The 23,841-nt window shown below is 44.2% G+C and overlaps 1 protein-coding gene across 1 annotated transcript in view; it reads left to right on the forward strand.

Annotated features, from left to right (window-relative positions):
• The window catches only part of TMTC1 (transmembrane O-mannosyltransferase targeting cadherins 1), a 138,594-nt gene that overhangs the window by 87,750 nt on the left and 27,003 nt on the right, over window positions 1-23,841 (forward strand). The window contains exons 10-11 of the mRNA XM_048300927.1: window positions 3,390-3,554; window positions 11,782-11,895. Coding sequence (XP_048156884.1) covers window positions 3,390-3,554; window positions 11,782-11,895 — 279 coding nt within the window. The remainder of the gene's footprint in view (window positions 1-3,389; window positions 3,555-11,781; window positions 11,896-23,841) is intronic.

The following is a 23,841-nucleotide window of genomic DNA, read 5'->3' on the forward strand; positions in this document are numbered from 1 at the left end:
CTGATTTCACCACAGTTATTTGGCCTTAAGGCAGAAATGTAAAGAGAGATGCAAAAATTACTAAGGATAATAGCTTTGGGGATGTTGCAAGGAATTATTTTGCAAACTATTTGTGGCATGGAATCACAAACACACATGCTTTCCTGGCAGTAAACAACATGTGAGTGCTTTCTGTGCTTCTGGAACTCCCTGGCCTGCAAAAGACCTGCAGCCAGGAATGTAATAGCTGTCCTCAGCCAAGGGATGGGCTTGAAATGACCATGTAATAAAAATAGCCATGCAAAAAGATAGGGCTCCACGTGACACTGCACTGAAAGGTCCTACTACAGGTTTGCTGTCCCCACCCTTTCCTCGATGTTCTGTGGCAGGAAATAGTCTGAATTTGTAAGCCAAGCTCACCAGGTTCTGAGAATAAAAGTATTCACCTACTTCATGCTGTCTGATCCTTTCCCTTCTTCTCCTTTCTTTTGGGTTCCCGTGCACTTTGCAGTGCAGGTACATTGACTGTAGTCTAGTTAGACTCTAATGTGGTACAACTACAACTCAGTCCTAATATTGTCAAAGTTTTCTCCATCTTACTAAATTGTAAGTCATGCTTCAATCCTGCCCTTTATTTAACCTCACCCTTGGCAGCTTTGCAGTTTGGGATGCTGGTACCTCATGAGCTACTCAAGGCCCATCCAGCAACTGTTTGGGAAGCCATTCCTATCTGTATTCGGACTTGCTGCTGAATCCTATAGTCTCGTTACCTTGCTGAGTGTGGTCCCTACTTTTGGGTTATTTCCCAGTTTATCTCTTGGGCAGTCCTGTGTGCTATTGAGAAAGGTATCTTGGTTTCCATTGCATACTCCCCATGTTGTGGGTAGAGTCCTGGACTGCGGCTTCACTGCTGTGTTTACAGTCCCCTGTTAGCAGAAAAAATCACTTGATGGCCATGTTTCAGGTTCCTGTAAGAGGAAGACTGCAGCAGACCTCCCTTACAAAGCGCTTTAGGAGCCCCCAGGTGGGAAGTGCCCTGTGGAGCTGGGCACTGCTGTGTACCTGCACGGTGCCATTGCCCGTGTGGCTGGGATGGGAGCTGCCATCTGGGCTGAGCTCCTGCTTCTCTGTGGCACCCAGCATCTCTCTGAAACTATGGTGGTGGTGCACTGCAGGTGTTGGAGAACAACCCCTGGAAGCAGCACCTTTCCCAGTGGCTGTGAAGGTGTAATGTGATGCTGACTATGCCTCAGACTGAGGACTGCTGCTGAGGCAGAAATTCCCAACCGCTGGGACAGGATTTGACATAAATGCCAAGACATTGATGTTTGCATTTTTTGTTTTCTGGACCCATTCATGATTCTGTAGAAAGGGTCTGTTCTTGAATACATGAAGGTGTAGGGAAATTACTTTGAAAGTGGCCTCGTGCTAAAGCAATTAAGTAATATATACATCAAATAATTAATTCCAAGGGAAGGATAAAATTGAGGAAAGGCAAAATAACAAAGTAAAAACTGTCTGCAGACTTTTGAGGCATTTCTTGATGGAAAGGGAGGGATTATTATTAAGATTAGGTTTTCAGAGGTTTTAAAGTAGGGTTCAATAACTGTAAAGGCTGGATTGTTTGGCACTAGCATCTCTGTAGTTCTAAATGTCTGCTTGCAGTTAATGGAGGTGCAACAAATATTTATGTGCAGAAGAGTTAATGGAAAAAACCAGTGCATGTACAACAAGAAATGTGTTACAAGAAAGTGAAAGCATAATTGAGTGATTTAAATATATAGGTAACCACTTCTGAAAAATGGGAGAACTCAAAAACAACCATGAAGGGGTTCTGAATGATCACCAGATCTGATGTCTCTGGGTTTGCCCCATACTTCTGTACTTCTCTCAGTGTTCTGTAAGGCCCGTGTACTGTGCCAGAGACATCACCGCGGTGCTAATCAGTGCATACAACAGAGGCAGGTTTTTTCCTCAGTGAAAGGAAGAATTCTTGTCCCTCTCCATCCTTAGGAAGCCTAAGCAATAGCAATGCATCCAGCCCTCCAAGAGGGCAGAGAAACCATGCCAAGAAGCACACACAGAGCTTGAATGTGGAACATTTTCCTTTTTCTGATTTCCACATTGACTTCCACCATATTGCATGTTTGCCTGCAAGGTCACCTCTGACAGTGGGATTTTGTTCTTAGTTTTTCTTAACTCATAGCATTCTCACTGGGAAGTTGGTTGAACCTCTCTGTACAGACCAGGAAAGCCTCTAAATCTCTGGCCAGAGTGTGGGCAGGTGCAATGATCTCTATACCTCCAGCCTGCCTGCTTTTAAGTGTGGGATTCAGCTGGGGTTCAAGGTGTGCCAGTATTAGGGAAGGGCTGTGCTTCTGGCTCAGTTTATTGATCATCCTCAAGTGTTATTCGAGAGCCTTCTGCTCCCTGTTTTCATTAGGAAGAGCTGCCTGGACTAAGATAGGTTTTAAGTCTAACACTAAATCAGGTGCTAAGTAACCTGAAGAGTTTTAGATAAGCTAATAAAATTTGTTGAGCAATAGAAATTTAAATTCCTTGTAAAAATTACAAGTAGAATAAGCAACTATTAAGTACAGCAGCTGAAAGCACTGAATTTCCAGCTCAGAGGGACATCATTGGAGGAAATAACACAACCCTTGAATTAAGGTAAATAATTACTGAATTGATTTAAATTTATTCAGGTGTAAGACTTCAGTCCAAATTTGGCTTGTGAAAATGCCACAGTAATTATTAATGGTGAGCCGTAGAAGGGCTGGGGGCTGGAGATGACCGTGTGTCAGTTCATGGAAGGGCAGCAAGGAAGATCTGCCAGCACATCTCAGCTATTCTGGGCTGGGCACTAGAAGGGACAGGCTGGCCCTGATGTAGAAGTGCAAGAGCCAGACAGGTTCTCCTGCTTTTTGGTGGTCTCCATCACCTGCTCCTGCAGTCGCTCTCCTGCCTCAGCTTCACAATTTGTAAACCAGAATTAATAGCAGCCACCACTGGGATTGTTTAGAGACTTCCCCCTGTTAAAATGCCTTTCATTTCCACACTGCTCCAGTAGTGCTCAGTATTACTGTTATTACATGGTGCTTTCTTAGCTTGCTGTTCAGAAAAGCAGCTGCCTTCTGTGGCTGGTGGAAGCTACCATTATGCTGGGTGGTATTATGTATGCGACTGTACTTTTGGCATCCGGGTCTATCATTTAGATTAATTTGGAAATTGTGTAGTGACTTGAGGAAAACTGCTGTTGAATTAAAGTTTGTTAGCCCAGAAAATATAATTAGTCCAAAACCCCCAGTAATTGTGTAATAAATGCAATACTGGATGGTTTTGCATATAAACCAGACACTTGAAATATAACTTTTGGTACATTTTCCCTTTCCTTTTTTTTTTCCCCCCAGCATGGGGTACTGCATCCTTTTTGTCCACGGTCTAAAAAAGCTGTCTACGTGGCTAAATAAATGGAGAATTACTGTTCTGACCCTCTTTGCTTTGCTGCTGCTGCTCTTCTCTTGGAAGACCGTGAAACAGAATGAAATCTGGCTGTCACGAGAATCTCTGTTCAGGTAGGAGTGACCACAAGAGAATATTTGCATTTTTATGTTGTTGAAAATAAGTTTGTTGCATGGAATAGTTTTCTTTAGAAAAAGTTGTGCTATTGATGCATTGATCTAATTAACATTTTTATTATCATAAAATAACACTTACTTTCTGTTGTCTGATACCTGGGCAAAAACTGGTGTCAGCACTTTATATGCTTATGTACAAACTTTGGCTCTGACAAGCACATTTTTAAGACATGCTGTTTTTAAATAACTTCGATTCTGTAGATCTAATGATAGTGTAATGCTTTTGCTTCTAAAGACATAGCAAAATTTTTTTGCAACACTCCAGAATGCCATAGTAACGCTACTGAATATATTGAAATTTCTTCAGCAATGTTCTAATGACAAAAATAAAATGCCACGAAGTGCCAAACTTAATGTACCATATTTCATTTTATTTGATTACTCTTTGCCAAACAGCTCTCTTAACAACCTCATTTATGTATTTTCTTGCATTGAAACAGTCTGGTTCATTTTGTGTTTTGCTAGAAAATGTATTGCATTTGCCTCCAGCTGCTTTCAGCAGTTGTCTAATTGTGAAGTAATTGCAGAAACACAGGTGATCTGCACATGGGTTGATCTTTATTTCCTAACTTATTGGCCAGAGCAAAGTTTAATTTATGCAGCACTAAAAGTATGAAATTGTTTTTTATGTGTACCCTTTGGTCTTCAGGAAACACTACTGCAGTGGTTGGAGCTCTCTTAGTCGGGCTGTTTTTTAAAAAAATCTGAAATTGGGGTTTCTTCCCCCTGCATGATTCATGGAATATTCTGAGTTGGAAGGGACCCACAAGGATCATCGCATCCAGCTCTTAAGCGAATGGCCCAAACAGGGATGGGGATCAAACCCACAGCCTTGGCACTATTTGAACTCAGCTCTGACCACCTGAGCCAATCTCAGTTCTCTGCCTGTCTCCCTCAAACACTGTTTGCTGTTCAAACAACAGCAGCCACGGTGACTGGCCTGGACTCACACAGCAATCCACTTCCTCCAGTCCAAACCTGGCCACTTGGAGGAAAGTAGGAGGATTTCCAAGTTGGACAACTCTCTTACTGAAGGGGAGGTGGCAATAGGACAATTCCATTTGCAGAGTTTCAGGCATTCATACGGTGTTGTGTTGTGCACAGCTGTGGTTACCCATGTTTAAAAACCATGAAGTCAAACTGTAGCAGATGACAGGAGGACATTTCCTTCTACGAAGGAGCGTTCTTGGGACAATATGGACTGCTATGGGGTCTCTTGCAGAAGAGAGAGATAAGGTCATGTCTGCTTAGTTGGATACAAATGGAGTTCTGTCCTTCCAGCCTCCATTCAAAGCAGGGTGACTATTTACTGCCAGCTCCAATTCCGAGGCTGTGGCACTGCTGCAGTGCAGCTGTCAGCTGGAGCTAATACACCTTTACCTCAAGGGAGGGAAGTGGAGTAGCTCAGGGCAGTACTCAGGGCTCAGTGCCTTGGGCTGAGCTGTTTCCCTCTTCAGCTCAGGAGTTTTGGGGACAGTACCAGGAGAGAGGTCTGCCCCAGGCTTTTGAGGGGATGGCAGAACTCTGTGTTCCTGCTGGGTCACCTCATATTGTGTCCTGTCCCTGAGAGCAATCAGCAGCAGCTGCTGAAAAAAGCACTGTAAGAACAGGGCCAGCAACAATAATGCTTCTCTCCAGTTCTTTCCCAGCTTGCAGTAATCTGCAGTTTAAAGACTTCCTGAGTCAGGAGTTACTTGCTATTTTTGCTTTTAACAGCCACTGATGGACTTTTCTTCCATAATGTCTCTGCTTTTTCAAACCTATTTATAGTTTTGGCTTCTACAGCATCCTGTGTGCTGGGCTCCATGGTTAAATTACAGAGCATGCACACTAAGATTTCCCTCTGTGTGCTCTGAGCCTTCTGCCTGATTATCTGGTTTGGTGTCCCCTACTTCTGGTGTGCTGAATGAGTAGTGAGTAACCATCAGCTTGTCACTTAGAATAAAGGCACTTCCATGCCTTGAACCCCCATGCCTTCACCTAAGGCTGTCGCTTTTTCCCGCTGAAGTCAGCTGATTTTGTACTCCCCTCAGATGGAAGCTGTTCTGCATTTCTGATTCCTCTAGTCAGTCTTCTCTGGATACTTTCATACTCTAATCCATCCTTTTGAGAAAGAGGCCAGAATTACCTTTCAAGAGGTGTGTGCAGCACGGTAACATAGGACTGCTTTCTGGATTTGGTTCTCTTCTCCTACTAATTTCTAATCTTCTGCTTGCCTTTTATGACCGACCTCTCCTAAGCAGTGAGTGATAATTTCACAGCACTCCCAATGCAAATTACAAGACACCTACTGTGATTGGAAATAACTGGGTTTTAGACATCAATCTGTGTGGAGATTTATGCAGATTTAGGGAGTGTGTGTACACACTCTCTGTTGCTTGTGTCTGTACCAACACTGCATTTGTTGTGCCATCTTCTTGCCCAGCCTTCAATACTGTGAGATCCTTCTGCAACAAAGTGTAGTCAGCTTTAATTCCTGCAGTGTGATTCACATTGGTGGCATCAGCAAACGTGTCCCCTCCCCGTTTGCTCCCCTTTCAAGATCCTTTGTGAACACCTGAAGTACCTCAGGTGCCATTGCATGTCTCCTGGGAACCCTGCTTGCACTCTTCTCCAGCTGTAAAAACTGTTCAAATATTAATGCTCTTTGCTTGCTGTCTTTCAACTTAGTACTGATTCATGAGAGGATTTTCCCCTCTTACTCCATGACACCTTGGATAAATTGGAAGTCTTCGGTGAGGGATTTTATCAAAAAAAATCCCTTTGGACATTTAAGTGCTCAACATTGGTGTATGTGATTTTGGTTGCCTGGGCTATATTTGGATATTTGTAAAAGCTTTCCATAGTTTCAATAACATGTATTGTAATATGTATAGACCTGTTGAATCTATAAAAACACAACAGAGCTTCCCAAATAACTTCTTTCTGCAATATACAAGGCAAATTCTTTGTTGGACTGTAGTTACCTAGAAGTGTGCTAGAATTAGGCTTTATTATGGTTTTCCCCAAATTACCTGAAGTGAAAATCAGACTTCCTGGTCTGTTTCCCCCTCAAGATCCCTTCCCTGGAGCCATATGAGGTCATGTTCATCAACTTCCATTCCCGTAGTGCCAGTCTCATTTAAATTATAGGCTACCTACCGCAACTAATAGCTATATGTTTGGCTTCCTTTGGATGTATTCTACCAAGCCCAATGGATTCATAACTGTTCTGGGTGCTGATTTGTTTTAAAGCCTCTGTTACTGCCACTTCAGTCAGAGACAGTGCTTCAGTCTTGCCCCTGTGAGGAAAAGCTCCTGTGTGGCAACTCCTTCAGTTTCCCTGCAGTGAGCACTGGTGCAGAGAATCCATTTAGCTTTTCTGCTGTGGTCTTTTCTTCTTCAAGCACTACTTTTAGACCTCCATCATCTATTTGCCTTAGGGGATCTTTGGCAGGTTTCCTCTGTCTGATGTATTCCATTATTAGCTTTGATAGCTTTAGCAAGTTTTTCTTTAAATCTCTTTTGGTCTGCCTAATTATGGTTTATGTTTAACTGGCTGACATTTATGCTCTTTTCTTTTTTCCTTCTGTAGCTGTTCCTTTTTAGAGTGGCTTTCATTTCTCATAGCTGTCTTCACTGTGCTGTTTACCCTTATTGGCCTTTTTGTTGTCCTTTTAAGATTTTCTTTGATAGGTGTTACACATCTCTCACAAGTCTGTAACGTGGTAGGACCCTTCTTGTTGATGGGAAGAAAATGCAAAAGAATAGTATAGCAAGAAGATAAAGTCATCCCAGGAGTGAGAGATCTCCTCTTTGGGGCAGGAGGATGCTGATGAGGAGAGGAGGGAGAAGTGGATGGAGGTATGTGAAACAACAATAAATTTTAATGGACAGAATGGGAGGAGGATACAGAGCAAATCTATAGATGAGGGAAAGGAGACATAAATCAACCTGCTTGGTAGTCTCTGTGTGTGTTGAATTTTTTTTAAGAAGTATATGCTGGGAGAATCTTTACTCACAATCCTAGTTCTTCATTCCTCTTTCTCCAGTTGCTGCTTTAATTAATTACTGCTTCTTCCCTCCTCTTAGTTTTTTTTTTTTTTCCTTTCACCTCTACTTTTTGTTCCATCATTTGCTTGGATGTGTTTCTGCAGGGTTGATTTTTCTTGATTCCCTTGGCTGAGGCTTAGTCTGTTAAATACGCTTTTCCTATACTGGTCCAGGAGATGTTTGTATACTCAGAGTGTTCCTAGTTTTGTGCTTGTGCCCCATTCTGTCCCTTTCTCAAGACTTACCCTATTTTGATGTTGTGTGGCAGCACCGTTGCCATCTCCGGGTCACTGTTGCCACTCAGTCTTCAGCCCAGGGGCCAAGTTTTCTGGATGCAGAAATCCTGCCAAGTCCTGGCTGAACCAGCAGTGTCGGGGAGGATGCTGCTCTCTGAGGAAATGAGGCATCTCCACACAGATGCACAAGCATGTGTGCAAGGACTAAATGACAAGCAAATAAACCACAAGTATAAGACATGGCCAAATACGTAGAGAGATATTTGTGGCATTTTATTCCAAGACATCTCTAGAAGCCCCAAGCAGTTTGTCTTAGTGTGTTGGCAGGTGATCAGGGAGGACTGACTTGTTAATTATTTACAGAACTGCCCTCTGGAGTGAATGCACAGGCCAGAAGGTCAGATTTGAACTGCGGTCAGTGTTAATGTCCAAAGCCAGGGAGAGGGAGGGGAGAGCTGTGGGCTGACCTCTGCATCCGCTGTACTGACCTTTCCAAGGCTTGTCAAGCTGCCACGTTTCCTGTTGCTCCTGGAAAGCGTCCGCACGCGCTGCCCACATTTGTGACAGTGCCTGGAAACACAGGAGTAACCAGAAAAGGAACTGTACAAAAATGATGCCCTCTTAGCAGCTCTCCTTTCCAAGCCAGGTCTGCTGACTTCAGGAATTTGCAAAAACTGCTTCAGCCCCAAATGTGTGGCACGTACTGCTGTGTTATTTTGTTAATTCTGAAAGCTGGCTCAGCTGAGGAGAGCAAGTCCCATTGCATTTCAGGCATGTTCTATAGGACAGTTTAATATGGCCCAACACAGATATCTGTGAAATCAGTATGAGGGGAGGAGGCCAAGGAGGTGGTTGTTTGTGTCATCCAGAGAATAATTTGCTGTAGAGAACCTTTGTTGATGATAATGATTCCCAAAGCAGAGCAGACAGCATCAGTTTCCCAGGGTTCCTGCTGAGGCAGGACTGGTCTCATTCTTCTGAACTGAGCACTTTCCATACGGATATCACAGAAAATCAGTGAAGCCTCAGCCCTGCACCCAGTCACCCTGTAGAGCAGAACATGCACTTGGGAAAACAAGAGGGGGTATCACAGGGCATTTTTCCCAGCTGAAGTGGAATTTGGATGATGCTGGTATTTGAGGTTGGAAAATACCAGCGGTATTTTATTTCTCTGATTTATGGTGAATAGGCTTTTTGTTTTTCCACGGGGAGGAAGTGTTACATCAAAAGGTTTACCTATTGTTTGTTTTCCATTTATGTTGCTTACTGCTGTTGTAGAGGTCAGAAGGGAAGGAAGTCCTTTGGAGAAGTGACGTCCAGGGTCAGTGGGCTAATTTCTGACTGGAGCCAGATCGGTGCTGTAGGTTTTCAGAAGGGTGCGTGTCTGCTGGGCTGGGGAATAGGGAAATGGGAGAGTTTGGAAAAGCATATTGGAAAGTTATATTGAAATTGTGAGAGACTGGGAGCTTATGGGAAGCACAAATGGAAAAACATTGTGTTCTGCTTTGTTATTTATACTCCACCCTTTCCTTCTTGGCTTTCACTGTGGACATCATTGTTTCCTCTGTCAATGAGCAAACAGCATTCTCGACTGGTCAAGGACCAGTTAGCCAGGAGTGTTTGCCTAAACACTCCCAAAAATTCTCCTCTGCATCCAGTGCTGTGTTTGCTGCTGCCTCTCCCAGCGCAGAGGCTCCAAGCAGCCTCAGTCACTGCTATGTGCATTTACAAAATGAAACATCCCCCTCCCCGCCCGTGTGAGGAGAATAAATAGGTCAGTGTGAACAGTGTGATACAGAAGAGAGCATCTTAAGAACCCAGACCCATTTCTGCCTTTCCTGTGTCACCCCCGCCACCAGCAGAAGCACACAGATGCAAGAAGCTTTATTAGTGATGTTTTAATAAATGGGACCAGCAGAATTGGTGATAAATTCTACTTAAAGGAAAACAGTTCAGAATTAAAGTATTTAAACATATGCATCTTGCTGTTAAGACTGTATCTCATTGGAACTGAAATGCTCGTGCATGTGTAATGTACTCCTCACTGTTAGCTCAGTCTGCTCTGTTTCAGCAGAGGCTGTAGCAGAGCAGCTCCTCGCACACAGCTCTGGGAGAGCAGCAGTTTTGAGTGCCATGTCTCTGCCTGTAACACTGATGCTGATGTAATGAAACCCTCTCTGTATAAGAATTAATATTCCAGTAATGCCCAGAGGTTGTAAGTGTGTAGTTAATAGCTCCCAAGGCCAATGGAAATTAACACAGCCATAGCAGTCACACATTACTTGCTGCTGGTGCAGTATATCTTTGTGAAAACTAATACAGAAAATCATTCTCTTAAGAATAGCATCAATTAACTGATTTAATTCAGCGATTAGTCACAAAATGTCTTATTCCTGTAGTGCTCCCAGTAAGTAATTTGGAAATACCTGATGATTAGGAAGCCAAATGCAAGGTGTACTTTTAATCTTAGTAGGCAAACCGTGGCTCTGTTGAGCTGAACTGTGCAAGGCAGTTGTGGGTGAAGCTTTGGAAGCTCTCACAAGTAGGTGTCAGCGATGCTGGATGCCACTGGCTGCAGATAACCAAAAGGATACCACATTTGCCGCTGCAATTCCTCAGTGCTGTTTTGCAATGAAATCCCCCTCAAAGGGTTTTTGCAGCTCTGGGTGCATTCTTCCCATGCAAGAGAATGTGCACCCCACTGCAGGGGCTGTGTGTGAGCCTGTCTCATTATGATTAACTTCCATGCTCACCAAAGTTAAGCAGGAGAGACAGACAAGGCAAGGCAACAAGACTTGGGAATTCTCTAATCCTTGGTTTTCCTACCTGAGGTAGCAGGGTTAGAGATGCTGGGAGTAGAAAAGAGAGCAGCTGGCAGGAATCTGCTTGTGAGCAAGAAACAGGACTTTGTCTGCTTTTCCGCGAACAGATTCATCCATCCTTATTTCCCGTTACCTCAGAGAGCCCCTATTTATGTGCTGGAAAGAATTCCCCCATTAAACAGAATGCTGACTTCTCTGGATCCTTGCAGGGAAATATTTCCATGGTGTACGTGCTCCTGTGATTTCTTTCTCTCTTTAACCTTGAAACAGCATTTCTTCTGGCTGTGCAAGGTGTACCTTGCTTTCTGTGCTCTCAATTAAGCAAATAGGCATATGCTTGCTTTGTGCCCTCATTATTAATTCCAAATGTTGAGTTCAGTCTACACGTAGCAGGGGAGACGAAGGGGAGGGGTGGGGTGGCTGTGCAGCCAGATATCCTCAGTCGTGTTTCATAATGCCAGAGCGTTATTTTGCCACCTAAGGGTTAGAGTCCCATTAGCCCTCACATCCTGGCCATACTCTGCTCAGCCTTAAGCAGTGCACATGTGCTGGTACTTGGAGTATGCCAGGCATCCCATCTAGTGCTGATGCACATGGAAAAGATACCCTCTTTCTGGTATCTGCAGTGCCAGGTTTAAATCGAGATTTTCATAAGGTGCTTCATGACACTCAAGTTTAAGCAGGGATTCAGTTTTTAGAAAGTACTACATGCTTTCCCTCTAAATATTAGCCATTTTGGTTTTGGTCTTTCAATTTAGTAATTCAGATTCTGAAATACAATAGCATCTGGCCACCAGGAGTGTTGCAGTGTTGGTGCTGGAAGTGCCTGCGGTGACAGTGACCAGGATGAGTTGAATTGCTGCCGCACATTTATGTCTGCCCGGGGCACTTGGCACATAGGACAAGCTCGGAGTTAGAACATGAGTTGTGTTGGCACAAATGCACAGGAGATGACGAGGTGCTCGAATTACGAGCAAGCTTTTCAGGAGAAGGGAGTGCGAGAAGAAGGTGGACCTAGGGGAAGATGGGGTAACCTGGCTGCTAATTGTGTCCTGCTTCTGTTCCTCTTTACAGCTCAGGAGTGAAGACCCTGCCCCACAACGCCAAGGTGCACTACAACTATGCCAATTTTCTGAAAGACCAGGGCCGTAACATTGAAGCAATCTACCACTACAAAACTGCTCTCAAGTAAGTCCCTTGGGGACCTGGTGGGGCTCATGCTGTTAACCCATCTCCTTCCTGACAGGCATGGGGCAAGTTGGCTGCTCCTCATCCCTGGCTCCTGGGAGCAGCTTGGCTTTCAGAGCCTGGGAAAGTTCCCTGGCTCCGTGTTTGTGTGTCATGAAAAGAGGTAGCCTGGCTTCCCTCCAGCTCCACATGTGTGTGTGTGTGTGTGTGTGCACTTCAGTATATGAGATAGAAATGTTGCCATAGCTACACGTTGAGCGATGAGGTGTCATTTACACAGCTGAATGTATGCTGGTAAGCAGGAGGTAGTTGTCCTAAATGCGTTTTCAGGTTCCTGGGCCATTTATCTTAGTAAATTGTTAATGGTGCATGCCTGGAAAATGTCAGTGCGGTAGCCATCTGAAGTGCAGTAACAATAATGGTACTTACTGCTTGTATTGAGGCTTCTGTCCACAGAGCTTTGCATGAATGCTAAATTAATTGATCCTGAAAATGCTCCTTTGCAGTAGCAGGGCAAATATCATTGCTGAGGTTCTGTACAGGGGGAAGCCGAAGCAGGAGGATGAATTGCCTTGCCTATAGATGAGCGGTAAACCAGGCCCCAGGGCTGGGCTGTGATACAGGACATGTCCTGTGGTATGTGTGAAAGACCCTTCCTTCACACACAGATGGGGTCACTCCCTGTGAGCAGCTTCCTCCACTTGCTGCTCCTGCCAGTGCTGTTCACACAGCTCAGCTGCTCCCCAGGCAGTGCTCAGTGCACCAAACAGGTCACCCCAGTTCCCCAAACCTCTCCCCTCTGGTCCTTGGGACTTGGAAGAAAGCCCCTCTGGGAAATGAATGCAAGGAACAGGGCTGGGGGGATGGCATGGTGGCAAGGGAAAGCAAGCGCGGAGCGTGCAGATAGTGTTTTCAGGAGTAGAAGCATGTTTGGGAAGGACAGACAAGGTGAAGAGTGGCTCTGATGGACAGCAAGGGCAGAGCTCAGCTCCATAGGGCATGTCAGGAGGTGGAAGAAATGTTCTTTCCTGACATGTGTTGTGACAGAAAACTCCAGAAATTACATGTATGTTTTGTCTTTTGGCCAGCTGAAGGGTTATGATAAAAGCTCTCCAAGGGCTCCTAACACACCCAGGTTGACCTGTGAGGACAGGAGTTCATTGTCACTGAGGAGGGACTGAACCTGGGTGAAGGTGATTTTTAGCTTTTTTGAGCAACATCCTGTTCTGTTTGACCATGCTGGGCATTTAGGAAGTCATTTAGAAAAACCTCCTATGTTTCCAGCAATGGAAAATCTAGCACAACCACCAGTAAACTGTACTGAAGGTTAATTACATTGGCTGCTGAAAATGTCCTCCCTTATTTTTAGACTGATTTGTTTAACACCAGCTTCCAGTCATTGAATTTGTTTACACCTTTTAATGCCACACTGAAGATCCCATTACCAAAAGTCCATTTTCCATAGAGTGATCAACTCCTGCCTTAACCTGCTGCTTGATAGGTGCTGGTTTTTTCAGCATTACAAGGTTTTGCAGTCCTCCAGTTGTTCCTGTATCTAGTCTCTGAAATTTCTCCAATTTACTAGAAAAGCCCATTGCAAGTTAAAAAGAAGAGGGACTGACAAAAATTATCCAAGCCCTGAGGTGGAGTGCACAGAGTAATGTAACTGCTCCTACCAGCATTGCCTCTGCTTGTGTAAATGGGATTTGCAGACAAAAGATCTTCTCTAACTCAGCAGCACGCATTTATTGTAATTATAATGCTGTTTTCTGCTCTGCAGTATTTCAATTATGAAAGAGTCTGTTTTAAGAACTGGTTGCAAACATTTTCTCAGCTGTATTACATAGCACTGTTTATACTGATGGTGTTGTTTATAGAGCATCTGAAGCCTTGTTGGGGCTTGGAGCCCCACAGAACCAACTGTGCTCTTCTCTAGGTGCTTGGTGTCTCATGGCACTGGTACTAGTGCCCACTTGCTTCAGTAATTTCAGGATTAACTGGCAGTTTGGAAAAGTGAAACTCGCCTTGCACATTCTCTTTCTGACCCAAAGGTGCAGGCCAGGAGTTGGAAGTCTCCATCCCTAGGAAGCTGCACTACTTGTTCCCATCACATTGTATTCTCTGCGCTTATATTTTCCTTATTTTTACTTCTTCCCACCTCTGTTACAAGGAAATTATTTGGGGTCTGTGTAATAAGCAATAGAACAGTGTAAGTAAAAAGTGTAGTGTGTTCTCTTGTTGAGGAGTACATTCTGTAATGTCTGTGTTTTCCCTTCAGACAGACAGACCCTTTCCGCAGTGCCAGGGGCTGTGTGGGGGCCCTGCAGCCGCTGCTGAGTGCCTACATTTGATGGCTGTGTTGAAGCAGTGGAGAAGCTGCTGGGTGTGGGACAGGCAGCCTCAGGCAGATACAGTGGCAGACCCTACACAGGTATCACAAAAACCAGCTGTTTATCCATCCTTACAGACACCAGCTCCTCACAGACTGCTCTGATTGTAGACCAATCTCCACAATTAGAGAGAAGGAGGTAGTAGCTGTAACATCCTGAGCAGATTTTGATGGTTCAGGATATTTTTGGCCACTGGCTTGACCTGGAAAGATGAATTATCACTGTAAATTTCCATAACAGGGAGTAGGCAGACCAGCAGCTGAGGTATTCACACAACAAGCTTTCATGATTTCCCACAGGTACCCCTCACTGAGTGCCTGATCTCCCAGCAAGTGTGGGTGGATCCATCCCTCCCCATGTTACAGAAAACCCAAGCTACTCAGGAGGCTTCACAATCCAATGGCAGCACAGCCAAGAGTACAGAAGATAAAAATATTATTTCTGCCTAGTGCTCAGTGAGCAGATCAATAGGGAATTAATAAGGAAATGGAGTCGATAAGGACACGGCTTGCTGCCTGGGAGCTCCTGGGAGACAGGAAAGGGAGAGCTGCAGTGCCTCAGTGTGTGATGGCTCATCCACTATTCCAGCTTTGTGCCAAATGACAGTGCAGGTCTGCTTGATCTCTGGTGAATGAGTTTAATTGTTCAGTAAACAAAAGTGATGTTGTCAGTCTGCACTGTGCTGCTTGAACTGCGAGCAATTGCTGTTCCACCAACTCCACCAATGTAAGGATGCACTTCCACGCGCTCCTGCTCTGCCAGAAGTGCTGGCTGCCATGGGTCTGCTTGGCAAAGCAACACATTGTTCCTGTGAAGTTGTAGCTGTGGGAAAAGATGTTGAAGTGCACACAAGTCACCTAGTGAAATCCTAGCAATTGGTACTAAATCCTGGAAAAGTGATCCCCAATGCTTTAACTGCTCCCTTTCCTGCTTTCAGACACAGGTGGGATTCCCTGCTGGCAAATGTTGGTGCACCTCTGTTGGCTTCAGGGCACAAAAGTGCTGGAGGAGTGTAATGTGTTTTCTCTGACAGTGAAACTGCAGGGGAGGTTTCCAAGGCAAACTTGGCAATCAGCCCCAACAACCACCTGTTGGTGCCATTGCAGGTGGCCCATCAGATAACTCATTCCTCAGCCCAGCCCAGAGGCCAGTGACACAACACCCTGACCTAGCCAGGCTTGGGTAATCAGTGCAATCTAATTATGCTCTCCAAGAAGTGAAAACTGAAATGAGGTGCGCAAATGGAGGATGACGTTGGAATTGGAGATGGAGAGAATGAAAAGAACAAAAATTCTTTGTATGTAGGAAAAGCTCTTCCTATATGTAGTTTGTAAAAGGGGAATGGAAATGGAGCCCTTCAGAGATGCCAGATGAGTTACCCGTAAAACAGGCCCGACAAACAGCTGGCATTCAGCAATTGTCGAGTGGGTTATAAACCTTTCATCTTACCTGCAGTAAAACAAGAAAAACACACCGCTGGATTAGACTGCTTCACTGGTTTGCCTGACATATGGTAGTGACCCCAGGAGATCCTGGGGTTTTTTTGGGGTTTTTTCCTGCAGAAAGTAAAGGCTGGAAATACTCCACCTGAGATGTGAATTGACCACGACTATTCTGAAAGATGGCCTTAACATTCTTGCTGCTTCTGCTGCAGGTTTGTGGCTGTTGTTAGGAATTCTGGAGAACCTCTGCTCCTGGAGATCAAACAGTGCTGATCTTACCTGAAATGTATCTCACCACTTGTCTCCCATTTGTGAGTGAGAATATGAGGTGGTGCAACCTCACTCAAATATGAAGAACAACTCTGATGTGCTAATGAAGATGTTTTTGCTGTTGTTGATAGTTACCAAGCTTTCGTCCTGCTTCTCCCCAGCCTTGTGTGCTTGATGTTACTGTTGAGACTGTTTTATTGCTCCTCAGGAAAGCACATGGGCTGACGTGCAGAGAGAGAAGAACGCCTGAGCCTTAAAACCCATTCGGTGAACATTTGTTATCAATTAAATCAATCTCCTTTTAACAGTGGAGGGAAGAAAAATAATTTGTCTTCCCTCCTACAGTTGCGCTCATTCAACATTTTAATTCCCAAAGCAGTTCTGTCTTACCATCCCTCTCCATGTTTGTTGCCAGGGCAGTGTTTCCCATGGAGGGCAGATCGATGTGAGCATCAGTGGGTGGGGCTGAAGGAGGTTGCTGGGTTCCTGGCTGGATAAACACACTAAATAAATCCTTGGGTGGACAAACACACTAATAATAGTTCTGGGCTATCCAAGCAACATTTCTGTGTCTGAAAAAAGGTCAACATCTAAAAATTCATGTTTGCCTTCTGGATGTTAAAACATGCCTGACAGCACAGAGTCCTGCAGGAGGCATCCACCTCATGTAGTGTGATCCTGTGAATTTATGTACATAAATGCACTGGTGTGTGTACCTGAGAATGCACACATTTCTGCAGCGTTACCTCTGTGTGTGTACATGTCCATCAGCAGGTTCCTAGCCACAAACTCCCCTTAGGCTTTCCCTGCCAAATGCTGCTGACCAAACAGAGCGGGAAGGGGATCAGCCTGCCACGCAGAAACCTTCATTCCCCCTTGTGGCGTCTTCTGGAGGAGGGAGCCTCTGGACAGCAAGTAAGAACTCTTGGCCTGCCTTTCTTTGCAGTTCAGGGAGCTGTTCTGCTGTTCAGCCTTCAGAGAGAGGAGAGAGTGGGCCAGGAGGCAGAGAAACCAGTATGAAAACACGTGGTGCTGCAATTTGTGTGGTCTAGCTCTTGCAGAGGAGCTTGCAAATAATACATCTTAGGCCATTGCTTACAGCGTGGGAACTGGGAATGCTGGTTTGGGGCATCAGTAAGGGTCATGAAATCGTGGTTATGTATCCTTAGTACTCAAACACAGGCTAGATGGAGAAGGGAAAACAGTGTAAGTAGCTTGTTCGTATCCCTCATTTGAGGGAACAAAATTGGTTCATAGCATCATGAAAATGGGTAGAAAAGAAAAAAAGCAAGGCTGTTCTTTCAACTCAGTACATTTTAGAAATAAAGCCCTAATGCTGTAAGGGAGACTCGGGTTTCTTCTTAAGCTTTCTCACACACCTTCCTGCTGGGGTTTTATATATCTTAAATCATCGGTATCTGGGGTTGTTTAAATTCAGTTAAATTGCACTCTCCATGCAGTAAAAAAATTGTATTCTTCCAGCCCTTTATGTGTGTGTGTCAGTGTATTTGCCTTGAAAATGCCTCTCAGCATGGACTGCAGGTGGCCTTGGATACCATCTGTGATTTATTTCTGGGAAGAATTAAAATATGAGCACCATTTGTTAGCCTGTTTTTAGTGAGTAAAAAATGTGCAGTGCTGCTTTGCTGTGGCTGCCGTGGCTGCATTTGCTCCCGAAACCGTGAGTGCCCTTCTGACATTCTGATATTACTTAGATCAGGCCCTTGGATCAAGCCTGGAACATCTTCATAGAGATTTCATGTAATACTCTGCAATAGTGGATGTTACGGGCTGGAGGTGGATCATGTCCAAGTGGTTGGGAGTAACTTTGTGTGGTGGTCTGATTTGAGCTTTGACAATAGGCTTAAGGAGTATTGTGTAGGTGTGTGGTGGCTGTCCTGAAGCTGGATGGAATTGTTGAGTATTTTAAAGGTAATTGATGGCTGAAAGGGCTGCTTGATAATTCGAATCAGAGACTTCATGGCCTTTACAACACATTGCATGGGATGGTGGCCAAATTACTTCAGCCAGTGTGATTTATTTTTGAACCTGTTCTCTATATAAAGTTCTAATCCCTGCCTGTTTTGAGGGCTGTTACCCCTCTGCTCAGTTTTTCTGCTTTTTAGTGATAAAATAACAATCAATCAAGGCACAGGCTTTTATTTACTTAAAAACTGAACTGGTATTAAGTGCAACCATGAGCCCCAATGCAGAGACAGTATGTGTGCATTTAGAGCTGTAGAAGCTGGGTGTGCCTGCTGGGATGGACAGATGGATGTGTAACTCAGCCCTGGACACTGGTGGTTACAGGTGGGGTCCCTTCCTATACCATGGTGTCTGTTGTGGGTACAGGTCCTTCAATGCTGCCCTTCAGGGACTTGCTGGCTTTTCAAATACATCTTCTTAGGGAAAAGCCCCCATCAGCTCTGAGGATGACAACTCCATAGCCTTTCTCTGATACTGCATCAAAGCTCTGCCTACTTATGTATTGGGGACTGATAATATGGGGAAAGAAAAATGCTTTTCTGATGAAAGGGTGTTTTCTTATTAGGACAAGGCATCTATTTTGATTTTTATGTGGGTTATGCAGAGAGAAACTTACGGCTGTATTTTGCACATGTTTAAGTCTACCTTTCACTTCTGGCTAGTGATAACCTCAAATGCAAGGGTTAGTTACTCATTCCCACAGCCACTGCTTTTTTCTTAGCCTGCTGTCCTTGTTTTTATGAAAACTGTACAGTATGGGGCTGTACAGCTTCCCCTGGCACCTGGGAGCCTCGGGAGATGGCAGGTGTGATTTCACCCCCATCTGCTTCGGTGAGAGTATGTTGGTATTTTATCCCCTCATGTCACGTTTGATTGAAGGGCTCACCTGATGGTCTCTTGTTTGCTGTGGGGTCCCTCAAGATTCTTTGGGCTCTGTGGAGGTGCCTGCATTGTTCACACTGTCTATAAGTCAGGCATGTTGTGAATTATTAGTCCTTTGCTGGGCTTTGGGAGTGTTGAGGTTTCTGGGATTTTCAAGACTTACGTGGATCCTGCATAAATTCTTTATGTGAGAGAATAAGCAGACAGCGCCATTTGATAACCTCATGTTGCCTCCACACTTCAGGGAACATGCAAGTTTAGCAGGAAGGATTTTATTTATTTATATTTTGCTGTGATATTGTTTGACTTAAACTTTGTTTGACTCAGCTCTAACTCTCAGGCTTCTATGCCTGCCCAAGTTTGAAAATGTAATGAAAATTTATAAATTGTAATATTGTTTAGTGTGCTACAGATTGGTTATTTGAATGGCAAGCTTTCAGATATTGTTGTGGGTTGGGGGTATTTTTCCTTAATGGATGTCAAGCTCAAAGAATTAACGAGGTTTTTGTCAATTTACAGATTAAATCTACTGAGAGTCTCTGGTTTGTTTGGTTTTTTTTTTTTTTTGGCATTTCTGTCCTGGAGAGGTTTCCCTCAATATCAGGGTGCTCTGCCCTTCAGCCTTGGAGGCTCACCCTGCTGAGAGGGTTTGCTGGTGGCAGGGCGCCTGTGGGCTGCTGTTCCTGCCTGCTGGGCTGATGGGCAGGGGGAGAAGCCATAAAACCAGGACCTTACTTCCTTCCACTGATCCCTGGCTGTGATTCAGCACTCGCTATTTATACCCAGTCAGCCTCTGGAGATCCCAGGTTAGATCAAGATCCTGCTGTAGACGCTGCTGATCAGGCATGACCCCGCGCTGACTTGTGAGCAGGACCTCCCTCAGGAGCTGAGCTGGCCCATGTAACAGCAATGAGGATCCTCATGGGACCCACAGCACTGCTCAGGGATGCTCTTTGAGCCCCCAGCACCAGACTGGGATGGGATCACTCCCTGTCTTACTCCTGGTGTTGTGTCAGGACCCCCTTGCAGCTGAGTGCATGGAAAAGGGTGTGATGTAATACCCAGCTCCAGGCTGTGCTGTGTACAGCCAGGAATCTTGCTGCTTTGTCACGCTTTCACCGAAGAAGATTATGCCTGAGGCTTTCAAAGGAACCTAAAAGCATTAGATCTCTCACTTGCCTGACTTTCAGCAGGATTTCTAGGTGCTTTTTTAAATACAAAAACCCCAGCCTGCCACAACCTTCTGCCAAGCTGAAGGGTGTTACCTTTGAGGAAATATTGATGCAACTACTAGAACTCTTCAAGAGACAGCCAGCTGCTGCTTGATATTGCAGGATCACCTCTCCTTCTATGAAAGAAATTCAAATGTTGCAAGTTGAAAACCTTTTTGAGGAAGACATAGGATCTGCCTTCATGACCTACACATCATGTAGAGCCGCTCTTGGAACAAGGTGCCACACTGTCATGAGGCCATGACCTGAATTGTTGCCAGTGCAGGATTGTTCCCCAAAGGATGACTGGTCTCGGAATTACATCAAATCGTGCTTTAATTCAGCCTGACATAGAGCTTTACTGAGAACTCACATAAATACATGAAAATGAGTGTGATGTAATATTAAAATTGGAAAATTGGCTTGAAATGGTATACTGGAGTAAATACAAAATGGGCAGTATTAAAACTTGGCACAGATGGAAACATTATTCATATAACATTCTTACTTTCGTTGGCAAAACAATGCCAATAATTACAGTATATATTGGAATGGGGCAAAACGTGCCTTAAAAGCAAGTTGCCATCCTGCCAGCAAGTAATTGGGCCTGGGTAATTAAGGCCTGAGTCCATGTGCCTAATGTGGCTGCAGGGAGCCCCATGGATGCTGAGCTTTGTGGTAGGGTCGGACAGGCATCAGGAGAGCCAAGAGTGGCTGTCAGGGAAGTGTCCTGTTGTATGGAGGAGGAGTGGTGAGAGGTCTGACCCAGGGCTCTTCAAGCTCTCCTCTTGCCACAGAGAGGTGACACAGCCTGTTTTGTCAGGGCAGCACAGGGGGCTGAGTTATCACAGCTGCCTCAAAGGTGGCGGGGTCCCTGTGAGTGCTGAGTTTAAATGCATTATTTAATCAAAAGATGCATTAACAAAAAACAGGCACACTAGATCTCCCCAACTGAATCATTTATTTTTAAATTATTTTTCATTTATTATTTTATTATTTATTTATAGAAGAAAATAGTATGCTTGGAGCTCCTTTGAATATTATGGAGATGATGCAGGCAGATTTTTCTTTCTGCTGCTGCCATGTCATGGCTGCTGGGTTAATGATGATCGGGGTTGCTTACGAGTTTTATAATGGTTATAAGAACTCATAAGTCACTGGGAGCGTGCTTTCAACAGGCTTTTTGTCAGCCCTTGGAGAGTGGTGAAGGGCTGGTCACTGGGCTGGAGCATCAGGAAGAGTCACCCTCATGTGACATCTCAGGACTGTCCCAGTTCTGAGAAGTGTCTCTGGGCTGCTTTCAGTAACCTCTTCTATCATGCAGTGCCTGTGGGGGGCTGCCCAGACCCCTGAAAGATGACATTACAGCCTTTTCCATGCTGTCCATGGTAGTTTTCCAGGCTAATTGCATGTTGGTCTGGCCCCATCCCCTTCTGCTTGCTACCCACACAGCAATGCCTGTGCAAAACCCACATAATGCTGGGTAGTTGTCGCACTAATGCCTTCCTCCCCTGAATACCCCTGGCACCAAACCAGGGGATGTTTAAAGGCAGGACTGTGAGCAGAGCTTGCCAGTTGTTTAAGTGGTCTCTCTCGATCTGAATTAAAAGAATTAAAATTCTTAGAGGATCATAGGTTGCAGTCATGACAACAAATTTCCTCCCTTTCTCTTCTTTCTGTAATTGTCTTGTAATTCAGATAGGAGCCAAACAAAGCCCTTCAAATTTTTTTTTAAATACCCCTACCATTTCAGATAATAGTGGCATTAAATGAAAAAGCAGAATAAATGGTCATCAGCATTTTGATGACTGTATCTGTTTTATACCTGGTATCGTCTTGGGAAACTGGAAATCTCTTGACTGTGCAAGTCAATAGGGCTTTTGTTCAGTGGTATTAGAGGGAATTTTGCTAACCTAAAAGAAGTGGGGATAATTACTAACAGGAGTTCTTGTGCAGTCTATACCTGTAATAGTTAAAGGGAAGGCTGCTGAAATTTATTCTGACAATTGCAGATACAGCATTGGAGGAACCGTTTGAATTATTCATTCTGCAACAAGGAAACATCCCACTTGTCTTCTCTTAAGAAATGAAATCTCAGTCTGCTTTAAAATGTACTTTCATGGGTTGCTTTCCCATAATTTTGCTATTCCAAGACTTCTATTATAATTATCCTTGAATGTAGATTTTAAAGAAAATTATTCTGATTTCTAAAGGAAAGGATAAACTGATTTTTTACATGAACTGCTACTTGTAGAATAAGTTTAATGAAATTCAGCTTTGTTTCATAAATAATGCAGCACTTGCATTTGATTAGGTGAAGCCTAGAGGAATTTCTGCCTAATCAGATGCATAGCAAGAAGGGTATTGCCTGCAGACTGTTACCATTATCAGTGGTGGTGGCAAGGAAAATACAGCTCTATATATGTCCACGTAGAAAGCTTTGTTTCGTAAGAGAAGCTGCAAAACAAGCTAGATATGTTCTAATAATTGATCTCCTGCATCTCAGTGTCCTCAGAGTGATGGTTTATAAAACAAAGTCTGGATTCTGAGTATTGTCGTTATTGTGGCATGAAGAGACTCCAGGTTAATTGGAGACCTCCTTGTCCTGGTAATGTGTTTCTAACCCTTCTAAGAAATAAACACATTCTTCGTATCAATGAAGAATGGAGAAGAGACAATGTTTGCATTAGAGAGCTTATGATCAAAATAAGCTAATGCTGAATATTAGGATTCATTGAGACCAATTCCAGAAGTCTTGATAAACATCACAAACCTCCTGATAACTTCAAAATGGGAGAAGTACATGTGTCTCCCTCCATTACAACAAGCCACCTACAGCAAAAGCAAGTTCTTGAGTAAATGTTGGTTCAGTTGGTAACTTGTGGTCAAGGTTTATGCTCCTGCGTAAATCCTGCCACAAGACTTTGTTGTGCTCTGTTTTTATTCCCAGGGAGCTGTTATTTACAGAAGTGGGTGTGCCTGAACAGAGGATAGTTTAAATGGGGCTGCTAGTCCTTTATTCAACATCCATGTTAATGAATAAAAAAATGATCTGGTCCACATTCTCTAGCCTGGAGGTCAACTGGCATAAATTGACGTGGAAGTATTCAGTGAATGTTTATATCTCTGAGAGACAGTGGCCAAGTCCACCTTGGCTTTTGGGACCAAACTCTGACGTGGGCTCAGGCCTGGACCATTCTTGGGAACGATTTGAGGGTGGTGTGAAAGCAGCATAAACTGAAAGAGGGCAAGTTTGGATGGAATATTAGGAAGAAATTCTTTACTGTGAGAATGTTGAGGCACTGGAACACATTGTTCATAGAAGCTGTGGATGCCCCATTCCTGGAAGTGTCCAAGGCCAGGTTGGATGGGGCTTTGAAAAACCTGGTCTAGTGAAAGGTGTCCCTGCCCATAGTGGATGGGAATTGGAAAAGATGGTCTTTAAGGTCCTTTACATCCCAAAACATTCTGTCGTTCAGTGATTCTGTAATGGCATGGATGGTCATGGGCTCAGACTCTGGCTCTGGTAACTTTACCAGAGGTGATTCTCTCTTAGGCTTGGTTGTTCTGCTGAACTCAGTTGAGTGGCAGCCTGCTCTACCACCATAATAAAGCAATATTCCAAATGAAATATTTGGAGAGAAATAAAAGAGCTGAACCCTAGCGGCAAAGCCCAATGCCACTGCCTTAGCTCACTGGGGTCAGAATTTCTCTTAACTTTTGTTCAGATATGTAAAATTGTAGATGGCCTAAGTTCTTCAGGCC

Source organism: Corvus hawaiiensis, chromosome 4 (assembly GCF_020740725.1).
Source record: "Corvus hawaiiensis isolate bCorHaw1 chromosome 4, bCorHaw1.pri.cur, whole genome shotgun sequence".
NCBI classification, from domain to species: domain Eukaryota; kingdom Metazoa; phylum Chordata; class Aves; order Passeriformes; family Corvidae; genus Corvus; species Corvus hawaiiensis.